The sequence below is a fragment of the Chenopodium album genome, chromosome 6 (assembly GCF_948465745.1).
Source record: "Chenopodium album chromosome 6, dcCheAlbu1.1, whole genome shotgun sequence".
NCBI lineage: Eukaryota > Viridiplantae > Streptophyta > Magnoliopsida > Caryophyllales > Amaranthaceae > Chenopodium > Chenopodium album.
This window is the reverse complement of record NC_137839.1, coordinates 36,659,867-36,681,875: the sequence shown is the minus strand read 5'-3', so window position 1 is coordinate 36,681,875 and position 22,009 is coordinate 36,659,867. Positions and strand designations below refer to the sequence as shown.

Below are 22,009 nucleotides of genomic sequence, written 5' to 3'. Positions count from 1 at the left end.
ATTAGAATTTGAATCGGAATAAAATTGACCCCTGTCGCCAGCGACAAAGCCCAGCGCAAAACAACAAGCATCACGCATGGGGACACACTCTGTCGTTTGGTGACAGCTTTGTCGTTTGGCACTGATTAAAAGATAAAATGCTCTTCTGTACGGAATCCTCTTCTAATAAAATTAATCAATAAACTGCGCTTTTATCAATTTAAAATAAGATTTTATCGTAATAAAACACTTGTTTTATTTCAAACCAAACTCATTATTTTTCTAAAAAGATAATTATCAATCCTAACACTATTAGAACTCACAATAACCTTCTAGACTATTCTAGAAAATTAGAATCAATCCTAATAATTTTAGGAATAATAATTAATAGGACCTCCACTAGATCATTAGGCCATAAAACCATTTCAGACCCAATTTAGTATTTTGGTCATAATTCCTCATTATTCATCGGATTTGGGCTTACAATATATCATTAGAATGCTCTTTACGAGCTCGACCCAACTATACTATCATTGGACCCTTATCATGGACCAAGCTAAATTGGACCAACTATATTCATAAATAGAGTAGATTTTTGAAAACAGAAAGAAAGATTTTTATTTAAATAACCGCATCACAAGACTTTTCACACTTTCACCTCTTTCGATAATCAAGCGACGTGAAAAGTATTCATCACTGGGTTTAGTTTTTAGGGAGACGCATATGGGTGTCTATAGGTGGTAATGGGGGGGCTGGGAGTGGTAGCAAGGGACTCTGACGGAAGCATATTATGGGTAGCTGTTAAGAAGATTCCTGCAAACATGGATGTGGAATGTGCAAAAGCTGCTGCAGTTCGTTATGAGTGTCAAGTTGCTGCTAGACTTGGCCATTCTCGTGTTTGGGTTGAAAGTGATGTTGAGAAAGTTGTCAACAATGTTAGGAAGGCAATGAAAGGTTGTGCTCCTATTTGGCTAATTTATGATGATGTAGATTGCCTTGCAAAATTTTTTCATGTTTTTTGTATTTCTAATATAAGTAGAGCAGGAAATACGGTAGCCCATCTCATGGCTAGATGGGATACTCGTAACAGTAATGAGCTTATTTGTATTGGTAATGTTCCGCAAACTCTTGCGAACTTTGATTTGGAATAAAAATCCTACTAACGTATTCCCTCAAAAAAAAAAAAATTACTTTAGTTTGTTCAAGATATTTTTTAACAAATTTAATTTTTTATCTATATAAACCACTAGTGGAAAAAACTTCATTTGTAACGGCTCATTTATAACGGGCATAAGGAAAATCGTTACAAAAAGTATATTTGTAACGGGAAAAATATATGTCCGTTACGGAAAAAACTCATTTGTAGCGGACAAATAAATGCCCGTTACGAATATTTTATAATTGTAACGGACAAATAAATGTTTGTTACGAATCGTGGATATTTGTAACGAACAAATACAAAGTCCGCTACACCTAAATCAAGCAGCTAGGGTTTAAAACTACTCCGTATGATTATTTCGCAGCCGCTTTTCCTTCTCAAGCACACACACACTCTCTCTCTCCTCTTCTCTTCTACCTTTCTCTAGGGGTGTCCGTTCGGTTTTCGATTTGGATTTAGTCCAAATCCGATCCAATCCGAACTATAATTCGGTTTTCAATTTTCCGATCCGACCCGATCCGAATTTCTCTCCAAATCCAATCCGATCCAATCTGAATTAAAATTCGGTTATTTGGATCCGATCCGAAAATCCGAATTATAAGACATTAATTTTTAGCACCTAATACGATTATAAAAATAAAACTATAATATAAATTAAAGTCTTCAAAATCATGATTAAAATATGTAGTTCAACATCAAGTCATTAGTTAATTAATACAAAGTCCTCCCTAATTTATATTATGTCATATCAAGTATTTGAGCTAAAGTTCAAAAAATAAAGAAATCCATATATATACAAGCTTAATTTTACAATTCGGTTTTCAGTTTGGATTGGATCTAATTAGGGTCAATCAGATCCAATCCGAAAATCCGAATTTTAAAAAAATCCCAATCCGATCCAATCCGACTTAAAGTTCGGATCCGATCCGAATTGATAATTCGGTCTGGATTGGATTTCGGTTTTAATCCGAATTATGGACACCCCTACCTCTCTCTCTCCTCCTCCTCTTTCTGTCTTTCACCCTCTATCCTCCTCTTCTCTTCTTCCTCAAGATCGAGTTGGTCAGTCCTAGCAATGACGGCATTAGCGCAATGAGTTGATACAAACCCACCTTTCATCGTTTCCCCCTCTCGAAATGATCGATTTTCCTGTAGGTTAATGCTTTTTTCTTATTTTCTGTTTAAATTATTTCATGTTTTTTGAGTTTTTGTTTTGCTCAAATTTACACAATTTGATGGTCTTCTAATCAGGTTTTTTTATTTTATTTTATTTTATTTATTTATTTATTTATTTTATTTTATTTTAATTCAATTTTTCTCCATAGAAAATGTGGCTTTCTCAATTACACGCAGCACTGCAAATTACTAAATTTTGACGACATTTAAATGTCAGTATTTCTTGAAATTATATAGATATGTGTTTCTTAGCTTTCGAATTACAGATGTTCATTTGAAAAGGTTAATGTTTTTTTAAAATTTATTTTATTTTGTGTTTCTGTCTGGATCTGACCTCCCAAGAGTACGAGCCCGAGATCCTGATACTCCTATCGGCAAGCTGAGAACCTACACAGTGAAGAGAAGTTAGCTTACCCCGGGGTGATCCGGGGATAACCACTCCGATGGTAAAGTCAGAAAGTGTTTAAGAAGAAAGGAAGATAAGTATGAGAGAGAAAGTAGAGAGAGAGAGAGAGAGAGTAATTAATGCCCCCATTAATGAGGTCTTACCTACTATTTATAATGATCTTCCTTGACAGCTGGCTCTCAACCATGTAAGGCTTCTTGAGCCAAGTGTCAAGTTTCTGTTGCCATGTGTCAAATACTGACCGGCCGATATGTCTGCCCTGTGGAACATATCAACTTATTTATCAGCTGAACTAGATTAAGGCCCATATTATAAAAGATGTCAGCCCGTTCCACATATCTTCCCATACATTTTGGTATCGTTAATATTTGTCCTCGATTTTATACTTGTAATTTTATTTAGATTCATTGATTTTATATATTATTGGGATGATTTGTGAGTAAATTGGGTAAAAATAATTGATTATTGATGGTCGATCAGGGTTCAAATTGGTCACTGAACTTCTTTAAATTCCCAGACCATAAGATTAAATAAGGGATATATCCTTGTATTTTGTGGTGTTTTGATTTCATGGTACAATTACTTTGCTCTTAAAACAGACAACCATGTTAGTGCATGTTAATAGAGCTCACGAATTTAGTTGGTGAGTGGATTTATGTTATGAGATTTTTGCAAATAATTACTCACAGCCTTGTGTTGTGGTGGGAAATTGCCTAAAGTTTAGCAACTAGGGTTTTACTCGATTGTTTGTTTAGAAAGTAATTTGATTAGAAATTCATAGACGAACTTGTTCTGATTGACATTGTTGCCACTGTTTGAGTTGGATTTCTAGTCTGAAAATTGCTGCAATATTTTCTATGTTCTTATTCGATTCGATTATAGTATGATACTAATGCTTTGCTCTTTCTTTGTCAAAAATGTTGCAAGAAATCGATTAAACAGCAAAGACGGCCATGAAAATTGACATCGAACGCGAAGGCAACACATATTTGATCACCATGGGGAAAGACAAAATCACGGCTACATGTCCAAAGAGACTCTATCCATGGTCAGAGCAATCGCAGTCGGAGGCGAAGGAGTGGGTCAGTAATGTTAAAAAGATTTATCGAAACAGGAACAAGAAGCAACCCCTTGTGGTTGGCCTCTACGCAGTTCGGAAATTCGACCATTCTGATGGTCAAGCAGAGTTATATCTTAAGCCTAAGCAGGTTAAATGTATGCAAATCCTTCCCCTATCCTTCAATTCTATGTTTTATGATGAATTTATACAATTTGCTGTTTAAAGTTTTTAACCATATAATAAGAATTATACCTTAACCAAATGTAGCATATTCTTAATATATGATAAGAACTTCATAAGTCCATAATAGGTATCTTCTATCTTGTATAGAAAGTATGTGAATAATGTGGATGTCAACGAGGTTGATTAAATTCTTAGGGTAATATATGAGTATATGATGTGTAATCATATGAACCACGAGTATATGAGATCTTTTCTGACTAATTGTGGAATTGATTTATTTGCTCATTTTCTTGTAATATAATGGTTTCTTGTACATGTTATGATGATATTATTGTGATATTAGGAGTCTGGAATTGGAAGAGAATTAATGTATTAAATACTTCATGGATAAAGATATATTTCTATGAATGGATAGTTATCAAAAGTCCTTGAAAAACAGAAGAAGATTTCTTATCAAAATAAAGTGTGAACTTTGATATCCTTTTCACATGTTAATATTGGAGTGTGTATTTGGGAAGGTTTATAAGGGTCGTTTGGATAATGGACAGGTAAATTACATTTCCATGTTAAAATTTCTTACACCAGGTTCAAGCATTTCGAATATTTCTGTCAGGTTAGGTTAAATTTTCTATTTAAATTGAATAAAACTCTGTGAATTAAGGTTATTTTGTCTTTCTGAATATATGATTATATAGCTATTATTCCAAGAATTTAATTGTTGCATATATATGTCTTTATTGTTGGAAAACTGTGAAATTGGCTATTGTTTTCGTTCTATTCATTCTCTTTTGCTATGTTATGAATAATAAATTTAATCTTTATAGGTTTAAATTGATTTCATTCATTCAAGAAGCATAATTCATCTTTGATTGCTCTGCTAGACGAATTTATGAATATGATTCATATCTGATTTTTTGATTAGATGAATTTACATGTTTAGCTTGAAGTTGTTGATTTTGAGTTTTGATTGAAAATTATGCAAACAATTTATCGATTTTTGGAACCAGGAGTTTTGTTGTGCTCTGATGTGTGGACTAGTGGTTTGGTCTTGATTGAGTCGGATGTTCTGCACGATTCAGCAGGCTGATAGGGCCATATGAGAAGATAGCTGCGCAGCAGTTTGGCTCTCCCGATTTTATGGTGTGTTCACATTGTAGATAATGTACTCTCAGTATATGTGCTATCGGTGAGTTTTATGATATGTGGATGAGAAAGGGGTAGGATTAGTTTGTAAAGGTTGGTGTGTTTAGGAGAATGTAGTGTTTTCCTTGTTTTTGTGGATTGGTCTTGTTAGTCGACCTTTGCCATGTTGGGTGCGCTTGCATGGCAGGTCATCAATGTTAATAAAAGGATCATTTTTGTGGTTTTGTTGGGAGATGGCATGGGGTTTTCCCGGCTCTCCCAACTGTGTGCGTGTGTTGTGTCTGTTTTTCTGTATGTGTCTCCCTTTCCCTTCTCCCTTCTCCCCTATGCGCATGAATCATCCCATCGTATTGCCCCCAACATCGAGAATAATCAATGTCAAGTGATTTCATCGGAGAACATTATATGCCAAATCCAATTTTGCCTATAAGATGTGAAAGTTTTTAGGAAAAAAATGAAGATGTGGAAGTTATTTAATTGAAGGTTATAGCGCCCCCCCCCCCCCCCCCCCCCCCCCTCTTAAAAATTAAATAAAAAAATCAAATGCATGAAATTTGAGAATTGACATTTTGAAGGGCTGTGGTTAAATCACTCTGCAATTATAAATAATTAAGATTTTATTTTTATGAAAATCCTTTCTAATTTACCTCTTTTATCACTCAAGACGATTTATATTGCAATGTTATCTGCAAAGGTTAAAGTGGTGTCATTATTCTTCATTTGTCCCTTGCCATCAAGGTGTTTTACAGTTGTTGTTGTCTTTGAAACTGTTTACATGCACAGTGCCCTGCTCTTTGAATCTTTCGAAATTAGGACTCCTACGATTGTCTTGTACGGAGTATATATTGACAAATTCTGCTTATGATGTGATCATGTTACACCAGTCTTTGTGTAGCTGCTGTCTGCTCATATTGAATTACAGAGAAATTGTTACAAATTGTTCCATTAAATTTAAATAGTATGAAGAGTATTTTGGGCTTCGGGAGCCATGTAGCACCAACAAAAGTGGATGCAATGCTAAACTCTGATGTTTTTCATTAGGCTTAATTTTTAATGGCTTATTGGAGTGTGTATTTTCTAGATGCTGGATATTGTATTGTTCTTTGTAAAATTTGGACTGGTGTTCCAAAATGTTGCCTTCAAGTCTTCAGTGTTGTGTATTCAGAAAATATGTTGCATATCATATGTCTCTAATTGACTTGCCCTTCTCACATAATTCTTTTATGTAAGTATACAACTTCATGGGTGTATCTTATTTTGGTTCAATAGTTAAAACATTGTTAAATTGGTTAATTTTATGAAATCAGTACCTTTGAAAGTAGAAGTTTGTAAAGGAGTAGTGATAGTCATTGGTTGTCTGCTTTGCATTTCAGTTTCTATACGATGAGAGGCCATTAAAAGGCAAGAAGAATGGTTTTCGCTGGAAATCCTCCAACTATTGGCAGCACACTCTCAAGAAAGTATGGATTGAAAATCTGGGAAGGGCCAACGATGATACAGAGCTGGTAAAATTCTTTGAGATGGAGAGGATTGGTAGGAAGGTAGAGTGTATAATCAAGAATCTCAAGCCCTGAATATTGAGTTGGAGTTGATAACGGCCTGTCTCCAGTCCGTCGCTTCCCTCTCATGATTAACTGTGAATGTATGCTCCATTGGTGATTCCCTCATGGCCGAACCCCAGTCTGTGGGTTGATCTCACATTACAATCTCCAACAGCCTTTAGAGGAAAACAAGTGTTTTTTTTTTTTTTTTTGAAACCAGGAATACAAGTGTACTTGTGATTTGGTTTAGCTGTTCTTTTAAAGTTTTAGTTATTAATTTATTAATATTAATTTGTATACTATATTTGTATAAAATATAAACATCTCTCATTAAATGATAAAATGGTGTGCAAGCAATCTAGCATTTTGCTAGTTTTTTTTTAATTGATTATACACTATTTGTAACAGGCAGATTTTATGCCTGTAAAAAATAAGTAGGTATTTGTAACGGGTAAAACATGTCCTGTTACGAATAACGGGCACCTAAGAAGCCCGTTATGAATAATGAGTTATTTATAAAGGGCTTTTCAGGTGCCCATTACAAATAACGAAGGCCATCGATAACGGCCGCCGCCTGTTACGGATGGACATTTTTTGCTTGTTACGAATGGTCTTTTTCCATTAGTGAACTAAATTATTAAAAGAACATAGGGAATAATTTAAATAACCCTGCTGACGTGGCATGGGATCTAACTTAGAATTTAATTAATTACGACCCATAAGAGTGATAAAATAGTACGGTTATTACTTTCAGTAATTTTTTAGCGAATTAGGCTTATTATGTCGTCACTTATTACCTTATTTATAACATTCTAGTCTCATCTTTGTGATCTATTAGTCAATGTATTAGTCGGAAAATGTAATTTATGATGTTACTTTTTAGTTAAATCAAAAATGTAATTTCTGTCATTTCAATCTATTTCTATTATAAAATGGAGGGAGTCTTTCCAAATATAATAGAGCTAAGAAACTACTTCTATAATAGAGCCTGTTCTCATTGACTAAACTGAGCTGAAATGAACTAAACTTATTAAAGCTGAATTAAACTGAAATGAAAAGAACTGAACTTATTAGAGTTGAATTAAACTGAATTGAACTGAGCTGAATTGAACTGAACAGAACCTAAGCCTACACGATAACAATTAGAAAGAACAATGTCAAAGTAAAAAAAATAAAAAAAATCCACTTAAAACATGCCACCCAAAATGAATTAGAGGGAGTTAAAACTTTATGTCAATTTCAAATACGGTAAACTTGAGAAGAGGAATCCTTTCAGTCTACCTTTTTTTTTTTCAATCGTCCTTTAGTTAAATGGTGAGATGGGCAAAAGTTAATACTACTGCAACACCAATCAATAATAATATTGATGCTAAAAATAAAAATACAAATATAAATAAAATAAATAAATACATAAATTAATAACAACAGATGAATGAAGGAGTTGATGAATGATGAGGTCAGTGAGTTGGGCCATAGGACAGAACATTACACTAAAATAATAATAGCAATACATAATTATATCCAAACACATGGTGTACCAGATAGAAAGAGAAACACTGGGGTGGCCTAACGATAGAAATTGTTAAAAAGAGAATTTTTTTTATTAAAGAAAATAAAAAAGCTTCACCAGAGAAGCACATGGTTGAAATGTAAAGGTAACCCATAAATAAAATAAAAAGTGACTCACTTTTCTCTTTCTTTTTTGGTCTCTTTTCTTACTTTTCTTCAATTTTAATCTTTAGCAAATATATATATATATATATATATATATATATATATATATATATATATATATATATATAAGCATATAAGCATATAATTTTTAATTATATATGTATTATCTACAAGTAAAAATGACTTGGTTAAAAGAAGTTAGGAAGGATATGAAATATATGTATTTACATAAAAATTGAGGTATTTGATCATAAGGGATAGATGAGGAAGATTTTTATGGATGACTCTACGGAATAATCACTCTTAGTTTATGCATGTAGGCGACCTCACTTATGAGTTTAAGGCTTTGATTGATAGATATAAGTAAAATGTATAAGGTTGACATATTGAGTTGAGTCAGGAGTGTACAACATCATATAGAATATATTTTGCTTTTATAAAAACAATATTAATATTTTAAAAAATTGCTGCATGATTTATGGAACAGAAAATATAAATCAAATTGAGTTTCCTATTAGCTTTCATGGAGGGACTCAACAGACAATTTTATAATAGATATAATTTACAATAAACTATATATTGTCCAATCCTTGTATCATATTGATTTTACTCTATGATGGATCAATTTTGTTTTATAGAATGATTTCAAATGTTTAGAACAATACGAGGAAATGGAGGTAATATTTTTTTTTAAGAATGAAATGAAGGTAATATAGATATATGTACTTCCCTTGATGTGTACTTTATATTAATTACTTAAACATCTTAAATCTCGGTCTTATATATTATATTCATACGTCCATCATAAAAGTAATTGTAGTATGTTGAGATGACAAAACATAATATGTGAAATATTTTGGGGCATAATTGTACACATAAAAGTGCAACAAATTTAATAATTTTTTTTTTTTTCATTTTTATGTTGTCATCATACATGCATCTATATTTTTTTCCTTTTTATTATACACTCACATACAAATTTTATCTAGGTATTCATACGGCCTCCGAAGTTACGAATATTATGAAAGAAAAGTACTCAATAATATATTAATTTGTATTTTGAAAATGATAATAATCCAGAGTAAAAAAAAAAAAAAAAAAAAAAAAAAAAAAAAACCCCGAATCACACGTAGTTTTCCTAAAGACAAATGAATAAAAGTGAAACAAACTCAAACCTACGTCTTGAGCATCACTGGTCTCTGCATAAATAGAAAGATAGACAGTGATCATATTCATTCATATATATCATCTCATCTCATGAATAAATGTCTCTGAAGTTCACTGATTCCCATGAAGAGAGAGAAAAATGGAACCAAAGAGTATAAATGTACTCGTATGAATTTCGGGGAGAGTTTGTTTGTGTCTGAGAGGCTTTGTATGGTACTGAGAGCGACGACTGAATCTGTCATTAAGCGTTACAACTGCTGGCACTGAAAAACATGGGGTCTGAATCTCTATCAGCATTTATATGGTAAAAGGACCATCTTTTAAAAAAAATATATATATTTAAAGAAATATATATGTCCAGTGATTAAAGTGCTTGTCTCTCTTTCTCAACATTCAAATCATTTCTCCGTATGTTTTTTAATTATATTTATTTTATTTTGATTTCTTTGCATCTTTTCTTTTCGTATAAAATGAGGTATAGTACTCACAATTTGATCAACAAAATGAAAATTATACAATCTTTTTAAGAAGTGTTTTGGGGTTTTAGATAACAATTTAAGGTCTATTAAAAAAAAATAAATAACAATTTAAAGTTATAATCTCTCCATCCCCGATTGATAGTCACTTTTGCTAAAAAATTACGAAAATTAAGGAGAAATAAAGAAAGTACATTGAAAAAGTAAATTTACATTTGGTATGCAAAAAAATAGAGAGAGAACGTAATTAAAATACATGGGAAGTAAAATTTACATGGGAAAGTTAAATTTGCACAAATATTTTTGCAAATGTTAGAAAATTTTGGTAAAAAAATAATATTAATGGTACTACAAAAAAACAAATGTGACTAACATTTTGAGTCATAAAAAATAGCAAAAGTGACTATCAATCGGGGATGGAGGGAGTATTAACCTAAAATGTATGTAAAAATCACGTATTATTCGTATAGTTAATTTTTTTTTTTTAAAGTATTAAATCTTTTGTCATCAGTCATCTTATTTTACAATCTCGAAAAATTTGTTAATTTTTTTCTTTAATAAATTTAAAATCTAAGATTAGTTATGTTTTTTTTTAAAAAAAAAACAAAAGTTCTTAATCAAATTTATCAAATGAAAAAAAAAAAAAAAAAAAAAAAAAAAAAAAAAAAGGAACATCAAGTGTATTTTCAAGTTAGGCCATTCTTAAAACAATAATGTGTCCACCATAATATACTCCATAGCAATTAAGAAAAATAAAATAAAAATTGTGAGTACGGAATACATGATTGTAACGTTATTCAAACCAAGTTGGTCGGTCAAATTTAACAATTTAGTCCTTTATAAATAAGGGACAACATATATCTCAAGTTCTCAACCTCATTTTAGTGAGATTTTATGCAAAATCTTAGGATCTTATGAAATATCGATCCCTACTAATTAATACATCAAGTAGTACATATATAAACCATGAGAATTGTAAAATCTGATCTGTACAAGAATGAGATTTTAAAGTCAAATTAGAGAAATAAAAATACTAATAAATGTTTTGAGGAGGGGTCAGGTCATCTCAGCTCCTTATCTGAGCCTCTGACCAACTTCACCCAACAAAGATTTCTGAATAGTCCAAGTAAGATTCGGGCTCTTTCTTAATTCTTGGATGATTTGCCAATTATTACCGCAAGTTAATATCACTTTGTAAATTAGTACCGCAAATTAAAAAAGTTGTGAATTACTACCGTAAAAATTTTTAAGATATTGTGATTACTACCAAGCCTCCATTAAACCCAATTATGACGTCATTATATCCCATTAACCCGTGTTTGACCATGGTTAAGGGATTTAACCAGCCCCCCCAAAAAAGAAAATGGATTAGGGATATAATGACGTCATGGTTAAGGGCTTTAACCATGGGTTAAAGTGATATAATGACGTCATAGTTGGGTTTAATGGGAGTTTGGTAGTAATCGCAACATCTTAAAATATTTTGCGGTAGTAATTCACAACTTTTTTATTTTGCGGTAGTAATTTACAAAGTAGTACTAACTTGCGGTAGTAATTGACAAATTTTCCTTAATTCTTTTACCCTAGTGTTTTAATAAAATATATATATGTTCCCTTAATACCTAAATAATCGCAACAATAGTCATAGGTTAAATGATTAATAAATGATTCTTTGAGAGTGAGGGATAACTCAAGTGGTTAGAGCTTCCCTCCTGATTTCAGGAGATCGTGGGATCGATTCTCAAAAAATAAATTAATAAATGATTCTTTTAAATGGAGATAAACAAATATAGAACACTAAATTATGTTTAAATAGTAAGTATTGCAATTATTTAAAAAAAACAACCTAACAAGATAAGTGTTTTATTTATATTAATATAAAATACAAAGTACATTAAAGTAAACAATGAGATCTTCCTTTTTCAAGCTATTAAATTATTCTATGAGATTTTCTTTAACACTAGAATGGGAATATTATTATTGATTATTCAAAGCCTTAATTCATAATCTACATATTACAAACAAAATACCAAACATTAAAGAACAAAAATATATCCTTAATGAAGGCCCTTTATCTACTTATATTATTTATATGATTTTACCAAATTTAATCAACAAATTAACAAACTTCCCTCCACACCGAAAAAAAAAAAAAAAGAAAAAAGAAAAAACAAAAACAACTAACATACACATGAACTCTAAGTACTATCATAGGAGTCTCTCCATTTATATATTATGGTTAAAACCTCCAAAATGAAATATTTAACGACACAATCAAGGGCAGGCAATAGTAGAGGATAATGTGTAAAGAGCTAACGTCAAAATTTTTATTGCATATTATTTTCATCTTCAACCTGGCTTTCAGCAAGAGAGCTGTTCTGGTCTTCTAGATGAAGAGCATATGTTGTTGCCGTCGTCGTTGTCGTAGGCGAAGCGTGGAATTGTTGTTTACAAGCATGACAAGTAATTTGCATGAGAGTGGCACTGATTTGTTTCATAGCATGGTCTTTGAGTGTTTGAGCTTTGTCTAACTCAGCTTGCGCTTGTTGTCTTATACGCTTGGCGTTAGCAAATTCTCTTTCTGCTAGCTCAATCTGTCGCTTCGCCTCTCTTCTTGCGTCTTCTGCGTATGCTTTTTCTGCCATTGCGAGTTTTAGTTGCTCGCTGGCTTGTTCCTTAAGCGTCGTTGTTTGATGTGATGGACTCGATGCTGAAGCGGCCTTGTTGTTTGATTTTGAGTTTGTTTCTGCTGTAGCGTTCTTTTCACCCATATCCGAGGTGGAACCAATGGATAACTGAAGCTGAGTCGATTGGTTCTCGTGATCTGTAGCCTTAGGAGACACAGAGAGCTGGAGCTCAAGATTGTGAAGGTTCTCGGATAATGATGGCTTTGACATTGTCGTCGTCGCTGTTTTCATTGTTAGGCCAGTGTTACGCCATGGACCAGCCACATTAACATTGTTGTTATGAGTAGTATCATTCGACGGGCTGGAACTCGATGCAGCTCGCGATAAACAAACCGTTGGCTGCTGCTGATGCTGTTGTTGATGATGTTGCTGTAGTTGATTCAAATTATTGTCTCCGGGTTGATGATGACCTGTAGAGCGGAGACGTCCCATGTGACAAGCGTCTTGGTGTTCGATGAAGCTTTCAACTCTATAGTATTACAAAAGATGAAGACAAATGGAAGAAAAACAAAAAGAAAATGAGATTAGTCAAATATTCATGATGAGTAAGTTAAAATGAATAGTTTGTTGATGCTATAAAAAAGGTAGAACAAAGTGGGTTTTTTTCAAAAGCAAGCTTCATTGCGTCGTTTGTCCTTATACATAGAGATGAGTAGTAGTCTAGTAAAGACAAATAGAGGAAGACGAAATTTTGAGTCTTGTTGATTGACTTACATACGACATGTAGGGATTTCACAAAATTATTATATTCTTATTCTTAATAAACTCATGGAATTATCATCTCCAAAATCTTATTGTAATAAACTAAACACCATAACTTATTTGTAACAAGAAAACATATTAATCTTGTTTATAAGATCAAATTTTCAGAGTTGCAACATGAGTTAGTTCATAGATTTTGAACAACAAATTTTGACATTAGAAATGGAAGTTTATAGAAAATGATTATGCACAAAGCCAATGAAACTTTTTCTAGAAAGATGTGTACTTTCATTCTTAATTAAATAGTAGCCATGGTTGTAATTAAGGAATAGGTTCCATTACCTAATACGGAGTAACAAATTATTCTTAAAAAAAAAAACGTCAAAATTATATAAATTTTATACCATTATGACCATTTATAGAGTATTTAATTAACAGTTTTAAAATAATTATTTAATATCAAGTCAAAACATCTACGCCCAAAAAATATATATATTTTTTCCTAATATTGTATTCAGATGATAATTCTGATTCTTAACCTTATAAATACTAAGTCAGTTAATTTATATTAGTTGCAATAAAGGAATTTGATATATCTCGCTAATAATACCCGTTGTTGCAACAAAAAAATTAACGGAAGTAGTATTATTATTCCGTAGAAGAAGAGTGTACCTGGAGAAGACCCGGCCACAATCACAGGAGTGGCCGCGAGTGCCACAGGTCTTAAGATGAGCTTTATAATCAGATTGAACAGCGTAAGCTTTAGAGCACTTATCACAGACCCATTGCTTATGATTACTGTGTTTACGGCGGAAGTGTTTCTTGATGCCAACCAAGTCGCCGAGTGCATGGCAAGGATCGTGGTGAAGGCAAGTAGGTTCGGGGCACACGAATACTCGTTTTTTAACAACCGGATTCTCTCGTTTCAGTAGCTTCCATGGTACTTTATGCCGCCTTCTATGCATCTGTAAGTTTTGATCCCTTTGAAACCCTTGATTGCAGATCTCGCAGACGTATCGGTCCGACTCTAGCAGTGTCTTCGGCGATAGCGACACCACCTCCGCATCTGGATCTGATTAATCAGACAGTAAAACATTCTCATTAATTAATCAGGATATTGTTATGTATGTGATGAGACAAGGTATTATTATTATGGTAACAGTTGAGATAAATCACCTGGAGTACCAGCAGGGCGGCGTTTGCGCTTGCTACTATTCCCGTTGTCAGCTGGACTACTACCACCCATATTGATATGCTCCGACGACGGAGCTGAGGAAGAAGAAGAACCGCCTAACATGGTTTTGGTTGATTTTGTTGTATGTTTGATTGTCTAGAGTGTGATGGTGTAATAATATGATGTTGAAAAAGAAGAATTAAATTAAGAGGAAATGGTATAATTAATTAAACTGAAAACGCTAATGATGAGTGTAGTGTGTGTTTCACTTGGGTTGAGATTTGGAGAGAAAGGAAAGTGAACATGGAAGAGGGGGAAAAGGTAACATCTTTCGGTTTTCAGCTTTCTCTAACTTTATCTTTAAAATAAGCTTTCAGCTTTTTAAATCAGCTTTTTTGCATTGCTCCTCATCTTCATTCATTAAAGACTTTATTATAAATTATTAAATTTTTTTTTTTTAATTTTTTGATAAATAAAACCGCTTAAAAAGTTAAGGGGACAGTAGAAGAGGAGAGAGAAAGAGAGAGAGAGAGAGAGAGAGATTTATTTGGGGAAGCAGAGAGATCCAACCACGTTGGTGGAAAATGAACCCACAACTTTGCAACTGGACAGAAAAGAAAAACATCCCCACAAAGAAACAAAAACCTCATCATACCTTGGCCACTGTAAAATATATGCATGCACAAAAATAATGCAAGTATTGCCTATATCTCCGAGAATTTTGTATCTTCTTTACAAAAAGTTACATTTTTATTTTTACTTGGTACTATTATATTAAGATAATAAAATATTTTAGGCTTCGTTTGTCATTGCATTAGGAATGATAAATCTATATTAGACCCTCCCCTAGATCATTGGGCCGCATATAAGGATCAAACCGGGCCCAGTTTAGTAAATTGGCCATAACTTCCTTAATATTTATCGGAATTGGGCTTATAATATATCGTTGGAAAGCTCTTGTCAAGCCCCATCCAACTACACTAATATTGGACCCATATCATGGACCAACCAAACTGGATTGACTGTTTTCTTAAAATAAGTTTTCAAAAACAGAGAGAAGAGAAAAGAAATTAAAACTATCCGCAACACTAGACTTTTCACACTTTCACTTCATTCGATTATGATTCGACGCGAAAAGTACTCATCACTGGGCTTGGTTTTGGGGTGACACAAATGGGTGTCTAAACCATATAAAATCATTCAAAAGATAGGGAGGGTAGCTTACAAGTTGGAATTGCCTAATGAGTTAGAAAGAGTCCACAATGTATTTTATGTAAGCCAAATTCGGAAGTATATACCGGATATTTCACACGTCTTACAACCTGAAACCATTGAAATGGATGAAAACTTGACCTACGAGGAAAGGCCTATAAAGATTTTAGATAGCAAGGTGAGGAGCACAAGAAACAAAGATGTTAAGATAGTCAAGGTATTATGGTTAAACCATAATACGGAAGAAGCTACTTGGAAAGCGGAAGCCGACATGAAGAAGAGGTACCTTGAGTTGTTTCCTGAGGTTGGAACTTGAGTTACGGGGGCGTAACTCCTTTTAGGGGGGGGGGGGGGTAGAATGCGATAGAGTTTCGCGCTTTTTGCCTTTATGTAATTTTAAGTTGTTTATTCGCCAATTTTAGGTTGTGCATGAGTTAATTTGAATTAATTTAAGTCGTTATACAAATTTTTCAGTCAAGAGTTTCGAGGTCGAATTTTCTTTTAAGGGGAGTAGACTGTAATACCCCTAATTTTTAAACCAATTTAATTATTATTAATTATAATTATTAAGCTTAACTATGTCTTATTTCGGATCCTATACACTTATAAATATTTTCTTATGATATTCAGATTATTAAATTATTATTTTTCCTATAAACATATTCAACTTTCAAGTGGATTTTTAATAAGAAAATTGTACATAATTTCCTAAACTCTAATTATAAAGTTATTATTTTTAATATGAGCCTTATTTCATAAACGTAGTTTTAGGTGAGTAAGCCATTTATTCCAACCCATATGAGTACTTACAAGCCCAATTGATATTTACAACCCAACTCATACTTTTAGCCAAAAAAAAGGAAAAAGAAAATAAAATTTCATCCCCAATCACCACAAACGACGTTCATCTTCTCCATTCCTCCATGAAAGCTTCATCAAGTTAGCTCTTGACGAGGGGTGGAACTAGGTCGTTGAAACTAATCCTCCCTTGATCAAAAAAAATTTATACATACTCCTAAACTAGGTCGAAGGGTCGAACCCAAAGGAACGGTAATGTTCAAGCGCTCTCAATTATGCGCCTAAGCTAGGTCGAAGACAAAGATAAAGAGAGAACACTTACCAACTACCAAATAAATAAACCACCGTGGTTACTATTGTTTGTAGCATTTTCCTTTCCCCAATAATAAAAATGAAAAAGAAAAGATCAAATGTTGGATAACCTCCTTTAGCGTTCAACAACTCTTAGTAGTATGACCCCTTCCTTGGTGATATTTGCAATGTGCATCTGGATTCCAACTATTGTTTAATGTGCATCTAGATTCCTTTCCAGCCACCGTGGTTACTATTGTTTGTAGCTTTTTTCTTTGCGAGATCGTCTTCGATCTCGATTCCGATGTCATAAATGGCCTTTAAAGTATTCAAATTATGTTGATATTTTAAATGCTTCGAATACTTTTCTTAGAGATTTTTGACAAACATCCTTACGGATTCTTTTTCGGTGGGCACCTCAATCATCTTAGCGGAAGTTTCCCTCCACTTACTGAAGAAAGAAGTAAAGCCTTCATTCTCTATTTGTCTTAGTATCTCGAGTTGTCTATAATTGGTTTCGACTTGAATGTTACACTTGTATCTATCAATGAAAGTGTTTACTATCGATTCCCAGGTAGAGGTTTTCTCTTTGTCAAGGGAGAAGAACCATTGTTGGCAAACGGTTTCAAGAGATAAGGAAAACAAGGAATGAAAGACTTTCTTATCAATCCCCTTAATGTTCATTCAGTTTTGGGATGTCGTTAGCATTGAACTTCTGCGGAAGAAGCTCCTTGTCCATCAAGACCCCTTGCGAACTATTGCCCTGAAACTTGTAATCACTATATAGTTTGCTCAGACTTCTTGCATAAGGTCCATTTGTTGTTGCTTCACAGGGTCATCAATTTTGAGGGTTAAAGCCTTCAATGCCTCAGTCACGGTAGTCAACTAATTCCTAAGTTCATTGACTTCTTCTTGAGTTTCCATTATCTTCTTAGCTTTCTTCTTTTGACGAATCGGTTTATCAAAAAGTAAGACTTGGACAAAGGTGTTGTCCTTGATAAATCACCCTTCTCTCCTTGACCAAGTACTGTGGAAAGGGAAATTAAGGATATTCATGGTTAATTATTTGACTCAAACTCTATTCAACATGCAAAGATGGAAGAAGGTAGGAAGAATGAAGGTTGTGATGTGAAGAAAGATGATGTAGATGGAGAGATATGAAGAAATTAGGAATAGACTGTACCCCCCAACTCAAATGACGGAAAAAAACCCGACTCATGCATAAACCTAAGAAATGGTCATGGTGACATATACTCAAAGTGTGTGCTAAGACTAGTGAGTGTAGGTGACATGTTAAGACTCATGTCATGACCATGTGGCTAGACTATGTGACTAGACTCGAACAAAGACTAAGCAAAGACCTCATGTATATGTATTAAACTGGACAGGCTGTGGTATTTTAGTCATAACTTTTGATCTGTGACTCTGATTGGGATGAAACCAACGCCAAATTCAAGATAAAACTCGGGGCTACAGATCCATAGGTCGTACAACTCATAGTTCTTCCTAGAACTCCGGCTACCAAAACAAGTTGACGTTTGTGCAGTATACGGGAAAAAAAATCCGGGTTGACTTAAAGGGACTATGACTCGTTTTTAGGTATATTTATTAGCTCAAATTAATTAATTAATTAAACAATTAAACAAATTCCTTAAGTCATTAATTAGTTTATTTAGGCTTAAACACAAGTCAAACAAACGGTTAGAAAAAACACATAGAGTATGCACAAGCAAAGAATGCACAAGTAGTCAAGTACTCACAATATGATGCAATGAGTTTGCAACCTAACCATGGCTCTAGTTCTCTAAAGTTCGGGATATGGGTTAGTCAAAGAGGGTCCATGTTTAATTTTCTTGATGCACCGCGCGGAATCTTAACCGTTAAGGGTCGGCGCGAGTGAATGGGACACCGCGAGTTAAGAAAAAAAACTCGCTTCCATGGTTTGGTGAATTCAACATTCTCAGATGTACCCATTGTTACACAAAGCGTTCAATCAGGTAGATGGAGCATGAATTCCCAGAGGGTTATTTCCATGTGTAGAACACATATGGGTTTCAGAAAAGTGAGAAAAACTCAATCAGGAATAGGATCAAGCAAACAGTTGCTAAAAACTGGTCAAAATTAGAACTCATATTTCTGGCTCGGTTTTGGAAGAACTTGGCGCCAGCAAATAGAGGCCGGCGCCAACGATTTGACTTCAGCGCCAGGCGACAGGAGCTGTCGCCTGGCGCTAGAGCCAAATCAGTGGCGCTAAACTCTGTTTTCTGATGCTAGTTCCTACATGCCTCAGCAGCTTTCTGTGCTCGATAAAATTTCCAGTTTCGCGCAACATTATTTCGATTCTAGTTGTGAAAGATATTCCTCAAATTTCCTACGTGTAAAAATCCTATGTTATAACTCATTACGGATGGTCTTTCCAATGAGATCTTTTTTATGCATATGACAATAATGTTAATCAAAATTATGCACATGAAATACTTATAACTTTTCGAGTCTCATCCACTCATTCTAAATCATTGCCAAAATAAATTTTAGGAATTAAAATAGAAATCCTCCCTAGTGGAGTTGCCAAAAAACTGTAGAGAATATTTCAAGCATAACCCCAAACTTGAACCCCACTGTGATCGTACACTTAAGCATGGTGGCGTCCAAAGGGAAAGAAGATAGAGCAAAAGAGTCGCCAACAAGTTTTAGGAACTTGTAAACGGTTCACAAGGCGAAGGTTTTACCTCTTAACGATCCAGGAGATCGTCAACTCCAATAGGTCTGGAACCATGACTGGTAGTTCGGAGATGAAGGTACAAATCCAACCTAAAAGAGATTGAACCTGCCCTAATAATAGGCCTCTACTTTATTCTGATCGTATTCATGTGCGCTTTCTAACTAACATACAATCAATAGGTTTACCCTAAACCTGATTATCTATATTGGTTGAATATTAATGCACAGACAAATCTATTGTTGGTGATCACTTGAATTATAATCATACTAACCCTTAACAAGATTATTAATTATCTTATTAAGCGTGATTACAAGTACCTATTCCCTTTAAACATGCATAAAAGGTGTGATCAAGCAATAAATAATAAATATCAAGAAACATAATAATAAACAATAATTATAATCATAATTATGTTAAAGCATATTAATAGCAAGATCCTAGGCATGATACTAAAAAGATTAATAACAAACCCTAGCATGTCACTAAACAATAAAAATCAAAGCTTTAGCCCTAACATGATACCAACATGCTATTAGGAAAGAGAGTAGGAAGCATCATAGAAATCATAATTGATATTATATTCTTTATCCTAAACATGATACTAGGAATCATTGTTCCCATTCAAAACATCAAGCATCCTAACATGATAATAGGAATCATAATAACAACCTAGACATGATTTCTATATCATAATATCAATAAAATCAATTAAAGTACTTACTTGATTGCCTCGTATCTCTTTCTAATAACAAAATACACGAGTTACTAACTTCAAGAAAATATAAAACAATCAATTAAATTAAATAATTGAAATAAGGAATTAAAGAAAGTTTAGACTAGATTTGGGACCAAACCCTCAGAAATCAAACCTTTCACGTCTAGGGCAAAGGAAACTTCGAATTATGCTAGGTGTGTCTGGTGCTAATGTATGAGGAATTGTTTTTGTACAAGAGTTGGTTTAGAAAGAGAGAGAGAATCAAGAAATTCTTGATGGGAGTTGGTGAAAGAGAAAATTAGAGAATTGATGATATTTAATGAGAATTGATGGAAATTGATGATGAAAACAGAGGTTTTAGGAGGCTATTTATAGAGAAAATCAGCCGGATGGATAAAAAAACAAATCAGAGTTTCCACGAGAATAAAACAGGTTAGCGCCAGACGCTAGACATTTATGATATCTTTTGATCTGGAAGTCTAAATAAGGCATATAATATATCGTTAGAAAGACCTTGAAGTCTAATTTCCAACCCAATTTGAATCAGATTAAAGTCTTTTGTAGATAAAAAGATATGGCCGAAATAGTGGAAGGGTGTCAGCTTTGGATAGAGTTTCATATTTCATTCACATCTTTTTCGTTATAACTCGAATTTAATATTATAATATATCATTGGAAAGATACTTTCAAGATCTATCCAACCATATAAAATTTGGATAAAGATTATGAGGCACAAAAGTAAAATCTGAATATATTCCACTTCGTACAAAACAAGGATTCTAAAAAGGAGTAGTTTTATTCAATTTTAAACTCTTTGAAACATAATTATCAATCCTAACTCCATTAGGATTTAAAAGAACCTTCTAGAGTATTCTAGAAGACTATAATCAATCCTAATAGATTTAGGAATGATAATTAATAATAGACCCTCCTCTAGATCACTGGGCCGCTTATAAAAACCAAATCAGGCCCAGTTTAGTATTTTGGCCATAACTTACTCATTATTCATCGGAATTGGGTTTATAATATATCGTTGGAAATATCTTTTCAAGCTCCATCCAACTACACCATTATTGGACCTTTATCATGGACAAAACTAAACAGGAATGCACGTTTTTCATAAATAAGGTAAGAAAAGAAATATTTTCAAAAACGGAAAGAAGAGATATTTTAATAAAAACATCCTCATCACTAGAGTTTTCACACTTTCGCTTTGTTCGTTAATCAAATGACATGAAAGGTATTCATCACTGGGTTTGGTTTTGGGGAGACACATTTGGGTGTCTACACCTAGCAACTAATCTACTCACTAATCATGGTGAAATTAAGAAATAAAATAAATTCAATCAAATTCATATTCATTTAAAGCTTAATAAAAAAGAAAATCAATCAATTAACAAATTCTAGATCAAGGAATGTAATCTCAATCAAAATACAAGAAACTAGAAAGAATTGCATTAAAAGTAAATCAAAAGAAAGAAATCTTACAAACTTTCATTGAATTGAATAAGGAATTTCAAGATCCAATTGAAAACTAAGATTAAATACAAGTGCAAACAACTATATCTTATGCTTCTCTCTCTAATATTTCAAGAAAATTATATCTCAAGTACAAAAGTTTAGTCGTCCTAAAAAAAAGTCAAAAGCTATAAATAAAAAAATCGAGCGAAGGGGGCTGCACAGGGCCGTGCGCACGCACCCACCAGCCGCATGCGCGCACAGCTGGGTCTGCGCGCATGCACCC

The 22,009-nt window shown here is 33.4% G+C and overlaps 1 protein-coding gene and 1 long non-coding RNA gene across 5 annotated transcripts; one reads left to right on the top strand and one right to left on the bottom strand.

Annotated features, from left to right (window-relative positions):
• The first annotated feature begins 1,886 nt into the window (after positions 1-1,886).
• On the top strand, positions 1,887-6,990 carry LOC145634829 (uncharacterized). 4 transcript variants are annotated; one of them, XR_014113605.1, is made up of 4 exons: positions 1,887-2,289; positions 2,464-2,526; positions 3,663-3,935; positions 6,480-6,990. It is a non-coding gene; the product is annotated as an uncharacterized LOC145634829 (long non-coding RNA). The 4 variants fall into 4 exon arrangements; XR_014113604.1 differs by having other exon boundaries at positions 1,887-2,293; XR_014113607.1 differs by lacking the exon at positions 2,464-2,526.
• Positions 6,991-12,018: 5,028 nt separating this feature from the next.
• Positions 12,019-14,762, bottom strand: LOC145634828 (protein indeterminate-domain 14-like). The gene is made up of 3 exons (XM_081686188.1): positions 14,530-14,762; positions 14,026-14,425; positions 12,019-13,120 (listed from the first exon to the last, which is right to left on the bottom strand). Exons 1-3 carry the CDS (start codon positions 14,648-14,650, stop codon positions 12,292-12,294), a joined length of 1,350 nt encoding a protein of 449 aa, XP_081542314.1. The 5' UTR covers positions 14,651-14,762; the 3' UTR covers positions 12,019-12,291.
• Positions 14,763-22,009: the final 7,247 nt, after the last annotated feature.